The 11,973-nt window shown below is 35.8% G+C and overlaps 2 protein-coding genes across 3 annotated transcripts; both read left to right on the top strand.

The window, feature by feature from the left end:
• Positions 1-3,128: 3,128 nt before the first annotated feature.
• LOC137710919 (protein TIFY 6B-like) lies at positions 3,129-7,648 on the top strand. The gene is made up of 7 exons (XM_068450082.1): positions 3,129-3,603; positions 5,513-5,706; positions 5,873-6,168; positions 6,291-6,381; positions 6,465-6,801; positions 6,942-7,002; positions 7,311-7,648. The coding sequence occupies exons 1-7, from the start codon at positions 3,519-3,521 to the stop codon at positions 7,375-7,377; spliced, it is 1,131 nt and encodes a 376-aa protein (XP_068306183.1). The 5' UTR covers positions 3,129-3,518; the 3' UTR covers positions 7,378-7,648.
• Positions 7,649-8,682: 1,034 nt separating this feature from the next.
• LOC137710810 (TPR repeat-containing thioredoxin TDX-like) lies at positions 8,683-11,920 on the top strand. 2 transcript variants are annotated; one of them, XM_068449942.1, is made up of 10 exons: positions 8,683-8,950; positions 9,060-9,093; positions 9,787-9,936; positions 10,035-10,122; positions 10,220-10,300; positions 10,416-10,480; positions 10,592-10,732; positions 10,801-10,914; positions 11,196-11,226; positions 11,370-11,920. In XM_068449942.1, exons 1-10 carry the CDS (start codon positions 8,841-8,843, stop codon positions 11,702-11,704), a joined length of 1,149 nt encoding a protein of 382 aa, XP_068306043.1. In that variant the 5' UTR covers positions 8,683-8,840; the 3' UTR covers positions 11,705-11,920. The 2 variants fall into 2 exon arrangements, with proteins under 2 accessions (XP_068306043.1, XP_068306042.1); XM_068449941.1 differs by having other exon boundaries at positions 8,687-8,950; positions 9,784-9,936.
• The last annotated feature ends 53 nt before the right edge of the window (positions 11,921-11,973 follow it).

Genomic DNA, 11,973 nt, shown 5'->3' with positions numbered 1-11,973 from the left:
AGATGTTATAATTTTGTGTTCCACGGATGTGGAATGAGTCGTTCCAGGGGGTGAGGTGGAACGAAAATTCACCCAAAACTCGTCCCGTGGAACAGCTCGTTCCACCCATTTTAGGAGCACCAAACGTGGGACGGAACGCCTTGTCCCACTCTGTTCCGTCCCGTCCCACGTACCAAACGGTACCTTAGGTAAACATTGACCCATTGAAGCAGTCGCACTAGTTGGGCTTGTCTTGCCTGCAAGTTGCTTAACATTTGAGCCCATTTAACATCATAAGGCCCAACACAAGGCCCGTCACAAAATGATTTGGGTTAAATTTGCCAATTTGTAATCCGGATTCTGGTAATGCCTCCATTACGGATCGGGTGAATAGAGCTGCATGGGCCATGACGTGGTCCAAACTACCAACTATTTGTTTATTTATTTAAAAATATTTTCGTTGGATTATAAGGGAGGAAATATTTTTTATTGTGATCGGAATACGGGTAGTATATTACGTGTTTTTATATAAATGAGAAATTTTATTATTTAAGTTATTAACTTTTTAACACACATATCCACAATTTGTATAGTAACACGTCGTGTATCATTCAGTGTTCCGGTCACACTGAAAAATCTCTCCTAAGGGAGGAAGAGGGTGGGAGAACATGAATTGAGATTCTCTTCAGGTCTTTTGTGTCTGGTGCTGAGGACTTGAAAATTCAAGTTGTTTAAGAGAAAGAAAGAGATATTGACGGTTTAAGAGCTGATTTTGTGTGAAGTATGCCAATAAAATGTGTTAATCGAAATCACAAAATTTAAATAGTGTTCCGAATTTTCCGATCCATCCGTTTCGGTCTCAGAGATTCAGAAAAAATCTCAATCCAGAGAACAAAGGACCCGAGTGAGGAAGACCACCAACTATTTTAATTTGGAAACTTTTTTTTTTTCCAAATGTAAAAGTTATTAAGTCCACAAACTTTTGGATGGTCAAAAGGCAAAAGAGAGAGCCAAAGATCTTATAAGCTAATTATATTATTCTTAGGCACAAGTTGCATTGTAGTTGTATGAGAATATTTTTGCTCACTACTTCAAGTGATGGTGATGCTCAATTGTTAACTGTTTTGTTTATCATTATTAGATGAGTTTAAATTTTGAGATTTATGTTCGAGATTTGTATAGTATTATACACAAATTTCAAAATTTAAACTCATCCGATGATAATAAATAAGGTAATAAATATTACTACCACTTGAGAGTGATTAGCAAAAATGCACTTGTAGTTGTATTGCAACAACATACAAAAAGCGTACCGTCAATCCCTTTTTTTTTTTTATAATTATTACCTATACTAAGTGACTTGTTAGTGTCGATAAAGAGCAGATATTCTACACTTTTACACCCGAGCATAAATTTTATATTGTGTGTTTTTTTTTTTTTTTTATAAAAATAAGAGTTGTTGGTGAGAATTTCATCTTATGCAACCCCATAACAAAAAAACAAAAAAAAAACAAAAAAAAAACAAAAAACAAAAAAAAAAAAAAAAGGAAGAAGAAGAAGAGGAACAAACGAAGCTTAGTATAACTATTTTGAAATGTCAATATCACCCTTCACAAAAACCAATTATGTTGGTTACATATACTATGCTCAAATGGATATTTTATGGGATGGTGCTATCCATATTTATATTTTTACCTCTTAGTGTTAGTTTTTATCCTTTAATCTTCTTTAATTAATTTAAAATTAACGATTGAAAATTGATAGAGTTTACAAAATGTAAAAATAATGTGTAAATAGCATCATCGCATTTTATAATGCTATACAAGGACAAATGCATTCCACAAGTCTATTTTATATACAATAATATAAGCATTTGGATTATTTTTTTCTCAGGCCATCCACATGCCCACCTTCATGTGCACATTGGACAATAGAATAATAAGTAGTAAATTATTTAATTTACAAAGTGCGTCACACACTTCGTCATGTTTAGGACCACAAGAAAGGAATCAATTTTCGAGAGACAAAGACATATATGTTTTTATCAAAAGTAACGTTAGAGAAACAAAATATTTATACTAAATTTTATAAATTATACGATGTAGTTGTTGATTATTATAATTATTTCTAATTGTTAATTTAGTGTGCTTATTTTTATTAGTAATCTATGATATAATTTGCAAATTTAGCGAATAGTTGATTTATCTAGCATTTTTTTTTCTTTCAAAACTCCAATAAAAAGTGCATGTATTGCTTAAATACTTATTGATTATATTATTGGCAAAATTAGATAAAAGCGCTCCAATTCTACATCTTATTAATTAAACATTAGTGGGTTTTCAACTTTTTATTAAAACACTTTGTATTTTGATTAAGGTGCTTCCGTCTTTATCCATGTCATTTTTTAATTTCCAACTCATCATTTTAAGTAAATTTTAAAGAAAACAAAAAAAAAAATGAAAATAAGAGTTATTTATATTGAAACTGATTAGATCTAAAATCCCTAAATTATTGGAAAGAAAATAAGTTTGAAATTTTTTATCGAGTCATTATCCTAATAATTAATTGTTAAGAATTTGATATAATTAATTTTTAGTACAAAGTTTTAATATGAAAAATTCTCTCTTTTTTAAGGGTCATAACGTATCATTAGATTGTACAAACCAAAGTTAAGTTAACACATTGTACCAATACCATGGTACATACTAAAACAAAAATAACATAACGTACCAAAATTAGTAATATGTAATGTACCAAAATATTAATACGTAAACATAACATGTTGAAAAGAATTTAAACTTAGGTGAAAAAAACCAAATAACGTAAACATAACAAAAATTTATCTAAATTACAACATGTAACGAAAATGACTTAGCTTTCCAGCGTAAAGTCACGCCACGTGGCGGCATTTGATTGCGCCTTCATGGTTAAATGCCGTCGTTTCACCAGGGTCAGAGAAAGCGTCGTTTCCCTCTTTATCCTCAAAACGTCACCCACATGCCCACATGCAAAAACCCAGTCTTATTAAAAACGACAACACTTCCAACAAAAATAAAAATAAAAAATACCAAAAATTATATAGAATGGAAGTCCCGAGCCCCGACACGCGTCCCACCCAGCATCACTCCTCACTACTCAAACCAGCTGCGACGCATCATAGGCTCGGGTGCCGCACGTGGGCTTCGACCGGCAACTCGATGTCGGAGACCGAGAACCAGCCGGTGGCCGGTGGCCCCCACCCCACAAAAAGTACGTTCTTTACAAATCCGACGGTCCAGATTCAACACTGTCACCCAATTGAAATGTGAGAGAAAGGAGGAGCTACTGAGAAGTTATTATATAGCTAGACCTCTTCCTCCCTTCGTCCCTGTCTTACTCTCTATCCAAACAAGCAAGAATTTTGAGCTCTGCTTCTGAAAGTTCAGGCCTTTTTTTCCTGCTGGGGTTCTAAAGAATTCGAGAAAGTTAACTTCTTTGTTGGTTTTGGTGGAATTTGGGTCTGAAATTTTTGTGGGTTTTTGAGCTGAAAGGTTGGAATAATGGAGAGGGATTTTCTGGGCCTGAGCTCAAACAGTGGTGGTGCGACTCTGAAGGAAGAACCCAATAAAGAAACCAAGAATTCAGGTTTGCTTTCAGGTCTTTTTTATTAGTTATTAATTGTATTTTATGGAGTTTGATTTTCTTGTGGATGAATTTCTCTGTTTGTAATTAGTATTTTGAGCTTGTGTTGAATCTGTTTGGTTGCATGTGGAGTTTGGAACCTCAGTTAAGTCTAATTTGCAGTTTAGTTTCTTAATCCCACTTTCCTGATCAAAAGCATCCACCTTGCTGACTGAGTAAAGATATTTTTGGGGGAGGGGGATTTGATTTTTTGAACTCATGACCTCGTATGCATAGGTAAATGCTCTTAATTACTTGAGTTACAAGTCTGTTGCAGTAAAGATAAATATCGATTTAACTCAATTGGAAATGAGGACCTTGCATGTGGCTGTAAGTAGCTGGATCACTCTCCATATTTACCAATTGGTTTTACGGTGGAACCTCAACTTTCTTCATGTATGTATCAGAAAGAGATTGTTTCATATGTGAAGCCTAATGGCCAAACATGCTCCAGTCATCTAATTTGTGTTGTCCACAAGTTAGGCTAGAAAATTTGCCACACGTGAAGGGGCATGCTGAAAGCGAATCCCACATCGGAAAAAAAAAAAAAAAAAAAAGACCTTGCATGTGTTTATGAATAGTGAGCTACTCCTCATATTGCCAATTGGTTTTACGGTGAAACTTCAACTTTCTTCACATACACCATACTTGAGCTTAGTAAAGTTGGCCAAAGTAATTTGCTCTTCCCTATACACCCAAGTTTGAATGCCTCTCTCCGTAGTTTAAAGAATTCAGTGTAGAATATCTCTTGAATAACAAAAAAAAAAAAAAAAAAAAAAAAAAGGATTTATATGTAAATTGGTAAATTGGGGTTGCTGACTGTAATTGTGTTGACTTGTGAGTCTGTCAGTCAGTCTTATAGAAACGTTTGGGTTTGCTTGCTGGTGACTTGGTTACAAGAACACGGTGTAGTTGTCTTTAGTTTTACACTCCTTCTTGCACTTAATATAATGTGCCCCTTGTTTTCTTCCATATTTTAGTTTGTTGGGTTAGGCAGTATAATTTTTTTTTTTCCGCTAACGTGCGTATGAGATGTCATGGATTAAAGCAACGTGTCACGTTCGCTTTCATAGTTAAAGAATTTCTGCATTGATCAAGGCTGGCAGGTAGTACAACATTTGTATTAAAAAACCTTATGCAAATGTGAAACATTTATATTAAGTTTATGATTGATGAATTTTATAATGCAATGTATTTGAATAATTCCTTTTGATAACATGGAACTTGTGGTCTTCTGAATTTTATATATATTGTTCTTAAATCTGCTCTTGTGAATAGATTCTGCCTCTCTGGATCGTACCTAGAATTATAATAAAGTACGTATTAAATATACATACGCGATATAAAGTATACTAATAATAATAATACTTTATAGTGTATGGCTTCTTATCACAAAGTGTGCTCCGCAAATGTTCCAAAAGGAGGATTATAAAATATTGCAGGAGTTTGCTAGATCTTTGAGGTCTTTTGTAGGAGCTTGCTAATTCTTTGAGGTCATTGGTTGTTTTCTGCTTCCTCATCTATTTAGAAAATAACGTAAGTTAACAATTTGCACGTTACATATGGCTGTATTTGTATTATCGTTATGGTAATCTCTTTGCTTAAAGATTCGTTGTGTTAAGAATTTATGCATCTCAGTTAGACAGCTGTGATGAACACACTTGTTGAGATTTGTTTTCGATCTCGGGTATAATTTACTGTAACTACATTCCGAGGAAGAAATGTTTCTTGTTGGCATCTATTTACAGAGCCATATAACCGCAAACTTCCCATATTGCTTATATGTGGGGTACTTTAAGCGATCATCAGCACAGTGAAGGAATTTATTTGTTCAAACTATTTGCCCGACACTCCATTTTTATTGATTTTGCAGCGGTGCCAAGAAGTTCAGGGATGCAGTGGTCATTTTCAAACAAGGTTTCTGCACCTCCGCAATTCCTGTCTTTCAATTCTCCTCAAGAAGATGGGCCAAGAAAAACTGCTCATGATAATTCATCTGCATTTACTACTATATCAACTGCTGATGCTTTTCACTCCAGCCAGAAGTTGTTCTCTGGTGGGATTCAGGTATTTCTTCTCTTACTTTCTGAATCTTTTTCAACATCGCCTCAGGTATTTAGGATTTGGGAACAATATTCTTACTTATCAGTTTACTAGAAGCACAAATGAAGTTTGAATCATTGTTTATTTACAGTTGCTTTAATGTAGGCTCATTTTTGCACAAATTTTGTAGAAAAATTTCGTTTTTGATAAGCGAGCTGGAAACCACTGTGCAACGACGGTATATCCTATGCCTCAATTTGATGCACATTCAGTTCATCAATCACAAGATGTAATGATATACCCGGTAGTCAGCCAACACAACCAAAGGATTCCGATTACTTTGAGTTCTCCAGTTCTTCAGTCCCATGCTCCTGTTGGGCATATTGGTTCTACCATAAAACTGCAACCACTTGGAGGAGTTCCGGTTCTGGCCCCTGTATCTGCTCTTCCTTCTACAACCTCCGTAGTTGGTACCACTGATCTCAGGTACTTTTAACACAGACCATATTTAGACCACATTTCTGCTTGTAAGCAAATGCAATTGTACAACGTATATTGAATCATAACTAGTTGGAAATTCTAGATGCTAAGTTGAATTACTTTTGCAGGAATGCATCCAATTCTTCTGGGGCGCCTGCTCAGTTAACCATCTTTTATGCTGGTTCTGTGAACGTTTATAATGATATATCTCCAGAGAAGGTATTGTATATTTGAATATTTGATTCTTAAGTTTGCACATAAATTAGGTTCTTTGTTTATAATCTCTTTATTTCTCTATTTAGGCCCAGGCTATTATGTTTCTGGCTGGAAATGGATCATCTCCAACTCATTGTAAGGCAACATCCGTAACTCAAGTGCATGCACCGATACCTAGGCCTTCACTAGTAGGCGACGGTTTTTTCAGGAACCAGTCCCATATTACATCTTCAGTCTCTGCACTTCCAAGTCCTCTTTCTGCAACTTCATACATGAGTTCTAACTCTGGAGGAGCATTTAATAGCACCAATGAAATAGCTATAGTGAAACCAGTAGGAACTTCAGCATCTCCCGTTGACCGCTCAGAGCCTTCTACAGAAGTCAGTTCAGTGGGATCGCCTATGACAAACCTGATTCCAGCAGGTATAATTTGTGTGCTTTCTTTTATGTATGCTAGTGTTACTGTTAATACTTTGCGATAAACAATGTCTTCTGTTCTTGTTTTTTTCATTGAATTTGTTAATATATGAGCATGAATAACATCTCTGTTCCCGTGTTTGCAGTACCTGTGCCTCAATCACGTAAAGCATCCTTGGCCCGGTTTTTTGAGAAGCGCAAAGAGAGGTAAATTTCAACGGTTACTTTTCCCCTCTAGTACATGCGTACATTAACTTATACAGAAACGAATTTGTAGAACAAAGCAAAAAGTCCCACATCGGCCATCTCATAAAACAAATCACAACTTATATCAAATGGTTTCGCTTCTTTTGCATCGAGGCCTTTTGCATAAAAACCCTACACGTATAGATTGAAGTTAATTGCCTTTGACGTGAATTTGATACAGTCATTAACACTTTGCTTATCGATTCTTTTATCGCATCCAGACTTGAGTACCGAGTTTTATCAACTGACATAGAACTTTGTGTGTTTAGGATGATGAGCACAGCGCCATACAGTGTCAGTAGAAAATCTCCAGACTGCAGCACTCCCGGATCGTAAGGTGTGAGTTTCTCGCTCAACTCTTCGAGTTCTTGTCCTCCCCAGTCTATAAATTAGCGCTTACGGCGGTGGGGTGCGGTCGAAATGGGAAGAAACGACAAAAGCTTCCAATTGCTTCGGAGATGTTGGCATAGATCATTGTTTTAACAGTTGCTTGTGTGCTGGTAGTTGTAAGATCAATTTTTTGACCTGAAGGATTAGATAATATAGATATATGGTTAAAGTTTTATGTTTTTTACTTTTCACTATGCTGTAAAAATGTATTGTTTTACCTTCCTGCGTTGTAAGGGCAAAATCTAGAGGCCATGTTTTTGTATTGATATGTTTATGTTTGGACAATTTGACATGAATGGAATGAAAGCAAACAGATTTTGCCTTCTAAGAATGCAAATTACAATTAGAGGATAAATGAATGTATTTGACTTGTAATTCAAGCGGTTAGAAGTTACTTCGACACCTAAGGTCCTATGTTCGGCTCTCTTTGTCTAACTTCTACACCTGAGGTCCTATGTTCGCCTCTCTTTGTCTAACTTCTACACCTAAGGTCCTATGTTCGCCTCTCTTTGTCTCAGTGCTTCTTATTAAAGTCAAAATTAAAAGTTATGGCAATTAGCACCAAAAAGAAAAAAAAAAATGCAATGATTACATGACATAATTGGCAAACTTGTTAGGATTAAGTTTTAAACACACGAACAAAAGTAGTGTACATGAAATAGGTCAAGTGATCAGAGTAATGTACTACTATACATGTCCCCTTGCACTTTAGTCAATCTCAAATTTCGAAAGTGATTTCCGCATGCCTTCTTGTCTCCTCCAACTCTTTATTTTTTTTTTAAATATTTGGTTACTCAAGAATAAGTAAGAAGACATACTCAAAACTCTTTGTGTTCGAATCACATAGTTTTATATTATGAGTAGAACTGTTCATATTATGAGTCCTCTGTAAAGATCATCTCGGCAAAAAAAAAAAAAAAAAAAAAACTAAAACTAAGGTTGTTTAGTCAATTTATTGTAGCAAATATAGAGTCGATTCTTAATACTTTTACTAATTTCATTCATCTGATTTTATACATTTCGATAACCAAAAGACATTAGTTTTAATTAATTTTTTACAAAAATGATATTTGTAAAATAATTTATAATATGGACAGTTCTATCTGTAAAGTAACGTATTATTCTTTTCTTTTTTTTCTTTTTAAATTGCACTTACTTTTGGATTTTGCCCTAAAAAGAAGGGCCGAAACGCTGTAAAAATTTGAGGGTTGGGTAACGGCAAAGTCCATCACTACTAGTTTCCAAAAAAAAAAATGTCCATCACTACTAACACGGTGCGTTCTCACCGTATCCCAATTTCAAAAATTCCTTCCACAAGCTTCAAGCGCTTTCGGCTTTTGACTTTCGACTTTTTTGAAAAGTGATTCTTGTGATTCGCGACTGAGACAGACACGGAAAGAGAGAGAACAATGGATGCTGCAAAGGTACGAGAGCTGAAGGAGTTCATCAGCAAGTGCAAGTCAAACCCTTCAATTATTCACACCCCTTCTCTCGCCTTCTTCAAGTCCTATCTCCAAAGGTATCAACTTTGCTATCTTTGTATACGATTGTATATATTGATTGTGTATGCTTGTATGTGATTGGAATCTAATTCTTTGTTTTTGGCATGTGGGTTTATTTGTTTGCAGCCTCGGTGCTCGGATTCCGCCGGTTCCGGAAATGGTGAGAGCTCTTATTTCTTCACAGTAAAGCTTCAATCTTTGTGCAAATTTTAGTTTTTTGTACTTTGTATTCATGTATCACATGTTTATATGCATATGGGAGTTATGGACTTGCATAATTAGCGTTTTGGGAATGCTGTGCTTCTGATCAGTCAAGATTCCAACTTTTGCTCGATTTGAAATTGTCTAGGAAATTTTCACTTTCTCAGAATTTCAAATTTCAGTAGGTTTTGTAAGTGGCAGGAATTTCGGATTTCCCCATGTTGTTTTATAACAGTTTGGCACAGTCACGCGCACGCGCACAAGCACGCATGAGTAAACTTCCTAAGTACTTTGGTTGCATCGTGTTGTGGTTCGAGGAATTCTATTATGACCATGAGAAACCATGGATGTTTAAAGCCGTTGGGTTGCTAAGATTTGAATGAAAGCAATAGTGATTGGCAATTCAATGGCTCTGAACATCCATACGCTTGGTCACTTTTCTCATGCATATAGGAGAATTTCTTGTTCTGGTCCTCTTCAGTGTTATTTATTTCTATGAATTATACCAGACAAAGAAATAACGGGATAACCCATAACGCTACGTTGACGAATTCCCTAAAACTTTGAGCATTCTTTTTATTGTTTGTGTTTGTGTTTGTGTGGTTGTATTATATTTTGCTTGATATTTTTGTTGTGTTGGTTCTGGTAGCAGGATAAAGATGACGGTGACATGTCAGACACGAAACAACATTTTGATGTCAAACGTGAACCATCTGGGGATAATGATGATCACATCATTGAATCTGATATCGAGTTGGATGTTACTGATGTTGTGGAGCCTGATAACGATCCTCCACAGAAGGTAAGGGTTAGAACACCCTCGCCTATTATGCTTAATTTTTAACCTCTCTAAATGATCCTTCCTTTAAAAGTTGTACCGGGTCTATTTTTCATGTCCAGATGGGAGATCCGTCAATTGAAGTTACAGAAGAAATGCAGGATGCTGCACAAATAGAAAAATCAAAAGCTATTGATGCTATCTCTGAAGGCATGGCATCTGCTTGTTCTGAATCTTTAATTAGCATTTTAGTTGACATTTCTCAGCTTGTTTCACTGTCTTTTAATTGGTTGTTTATCATTTTCAGGTAAGCTGGACGAAGCCATAGATCATATAACAGAAGCCATAGTGTTGAACCCAGCTTCAGCTATACTAAAAGCAACCAGAGGTAAATTGATTACTATTTTTTCTAAATTCAATTGTTGCTTTTATTTAGTTGTGCTTTTTGGTCGCCTTTTTTCATATGTATCGTTCCCTTAGAAACCTCGTATCCTTGCTTTCAGCTAGTTTCTTTGTCAAACTGAATAAACCAAATGCGGCAATTCGTGATGCTAATGCAGCTTTAGAGGTTGGTTGATGACCCTCACTGTACTCGTTCTTGTATCCACTGTACAAGAAGTTTGAATTTTTTACAGTAGTGAATATTGACAAGTGATCTCTATGTATATGCTTTTTCCAGATTAACCCCGACTCTGCAAAAGGATATAAAATGAGAGGAATGGCTAAGGCCATGTTGGGTCAATGGGAAGAGGCAGTGAGTGATCTGCATGTAGCATCAAAGTTAGATCATGATGAGGAGATTGGTTCGGTGCTTAAAAAGGTGATTTTCCTCATTCTAGAAGGAGAAGTTAATGAAACTGTTCCTTTACAATTTCATTTTTATTTCAGGTTGAACCTAATGTTCACAAAATTGAAGAGCATCACAGAAAGTATGAACGCTTGCGTAAAGAAAGGGAGTCAAAAAGAGCTGAACAGGAGAGAAAGCGGCAAGCTGAAGCTCGAGTGAGTATTGTACTAGAGTTAATAATGCTTTTGTTAAGAAATATCACATCGTTTTTGGTAGATGTGGCGGTATTTGTTTGCTCATTCATTCATTTTATGCATTGTAAGGCCTTGTGGAGGCAGTAGTCATTTTCCCTTAATTCCTTGTGTCACTAAATAATGACCTCATATAAGGGACAGATATGGCTGACCCCATAATTTGAGACAAAGACAAAGACGATGGCAAAATAATAGAGAACCTTCATACGAAACTAAACTACAATTCTTTCAATTTCATGTAGGAACGGGATGCGTCGTCTGCTCTTAAGGATGGTATGACATTTGGTTTGTTTTATTCGTATGCCATTTTGTATTAAAATAATGCCGGTATTTTAAAGGTTCATGTCGACTTGATAACACCATTTGCAAGATATCATCTATTTATTTTCGATTCTATCATTTTTTGGTTTTGACAGGAGAAGTAATTGGTATACACTCAGCCAGAGAATTAGAGACAAAGTTGAATGCTGCTTCAAAGACATCGCGCCTTGCAATCCTCTACTTCACAGCAACATGGTGTGGTCCTTGCCGCTTCATATCTCCCTTGTATACAAGCTTAGCTGGAAAGTACAAAAAAGTCGTTTTTTTTAAAGTTGACATCGATGAGGCAAGAGATGTGGCGGCAAACTGGAATATCAGCAGTGTTCCGGCCTTTTTCTTTGTGAAAAACGGTAAGGAGGTTGACAAGATGGTGGGGGCAGACAAAACTGCACTAGAAAAGAAGATTGCACAACATGCAGGCTCAATCTGAGCAAATCCTGGTGCGATTCTCTTGGCCTCTGTAATGGTACTTTCTTAAGTCATAAACTGAAAGAGGTTTCCATCTGGGAAGATTGTTATATTCCGACAAAGTTGTGTCGTAAAATTACTAATTTATGTGTGTGTACTGGAAATAAAATGTTACTTTCTCGCCCAGTCGGATCTTTTACTGGAGATTACCAATATGAAATCATGTGTATTTCCTCTACTTCTCTTTATGCATGTGTCCAGACATGGTCAAGAATCGAAATGTAAGCGTTA

This window comes from Pyrus communis, chromosome 12 (assembly GCF_963583255.1).
Source record: "Pyrus communis chromosome 12, drPyrComm1.1, whole genome shotgun sequence".
NCBI lineage: Eukaryota > Viridiplantae > Streptophyta > Magnoliopsida > Rosales > Rosaceae > Pyrus > Pyrus communis.
This window is presented reverse-complemented; position numbering and strand designations above follow the sequence as displayed.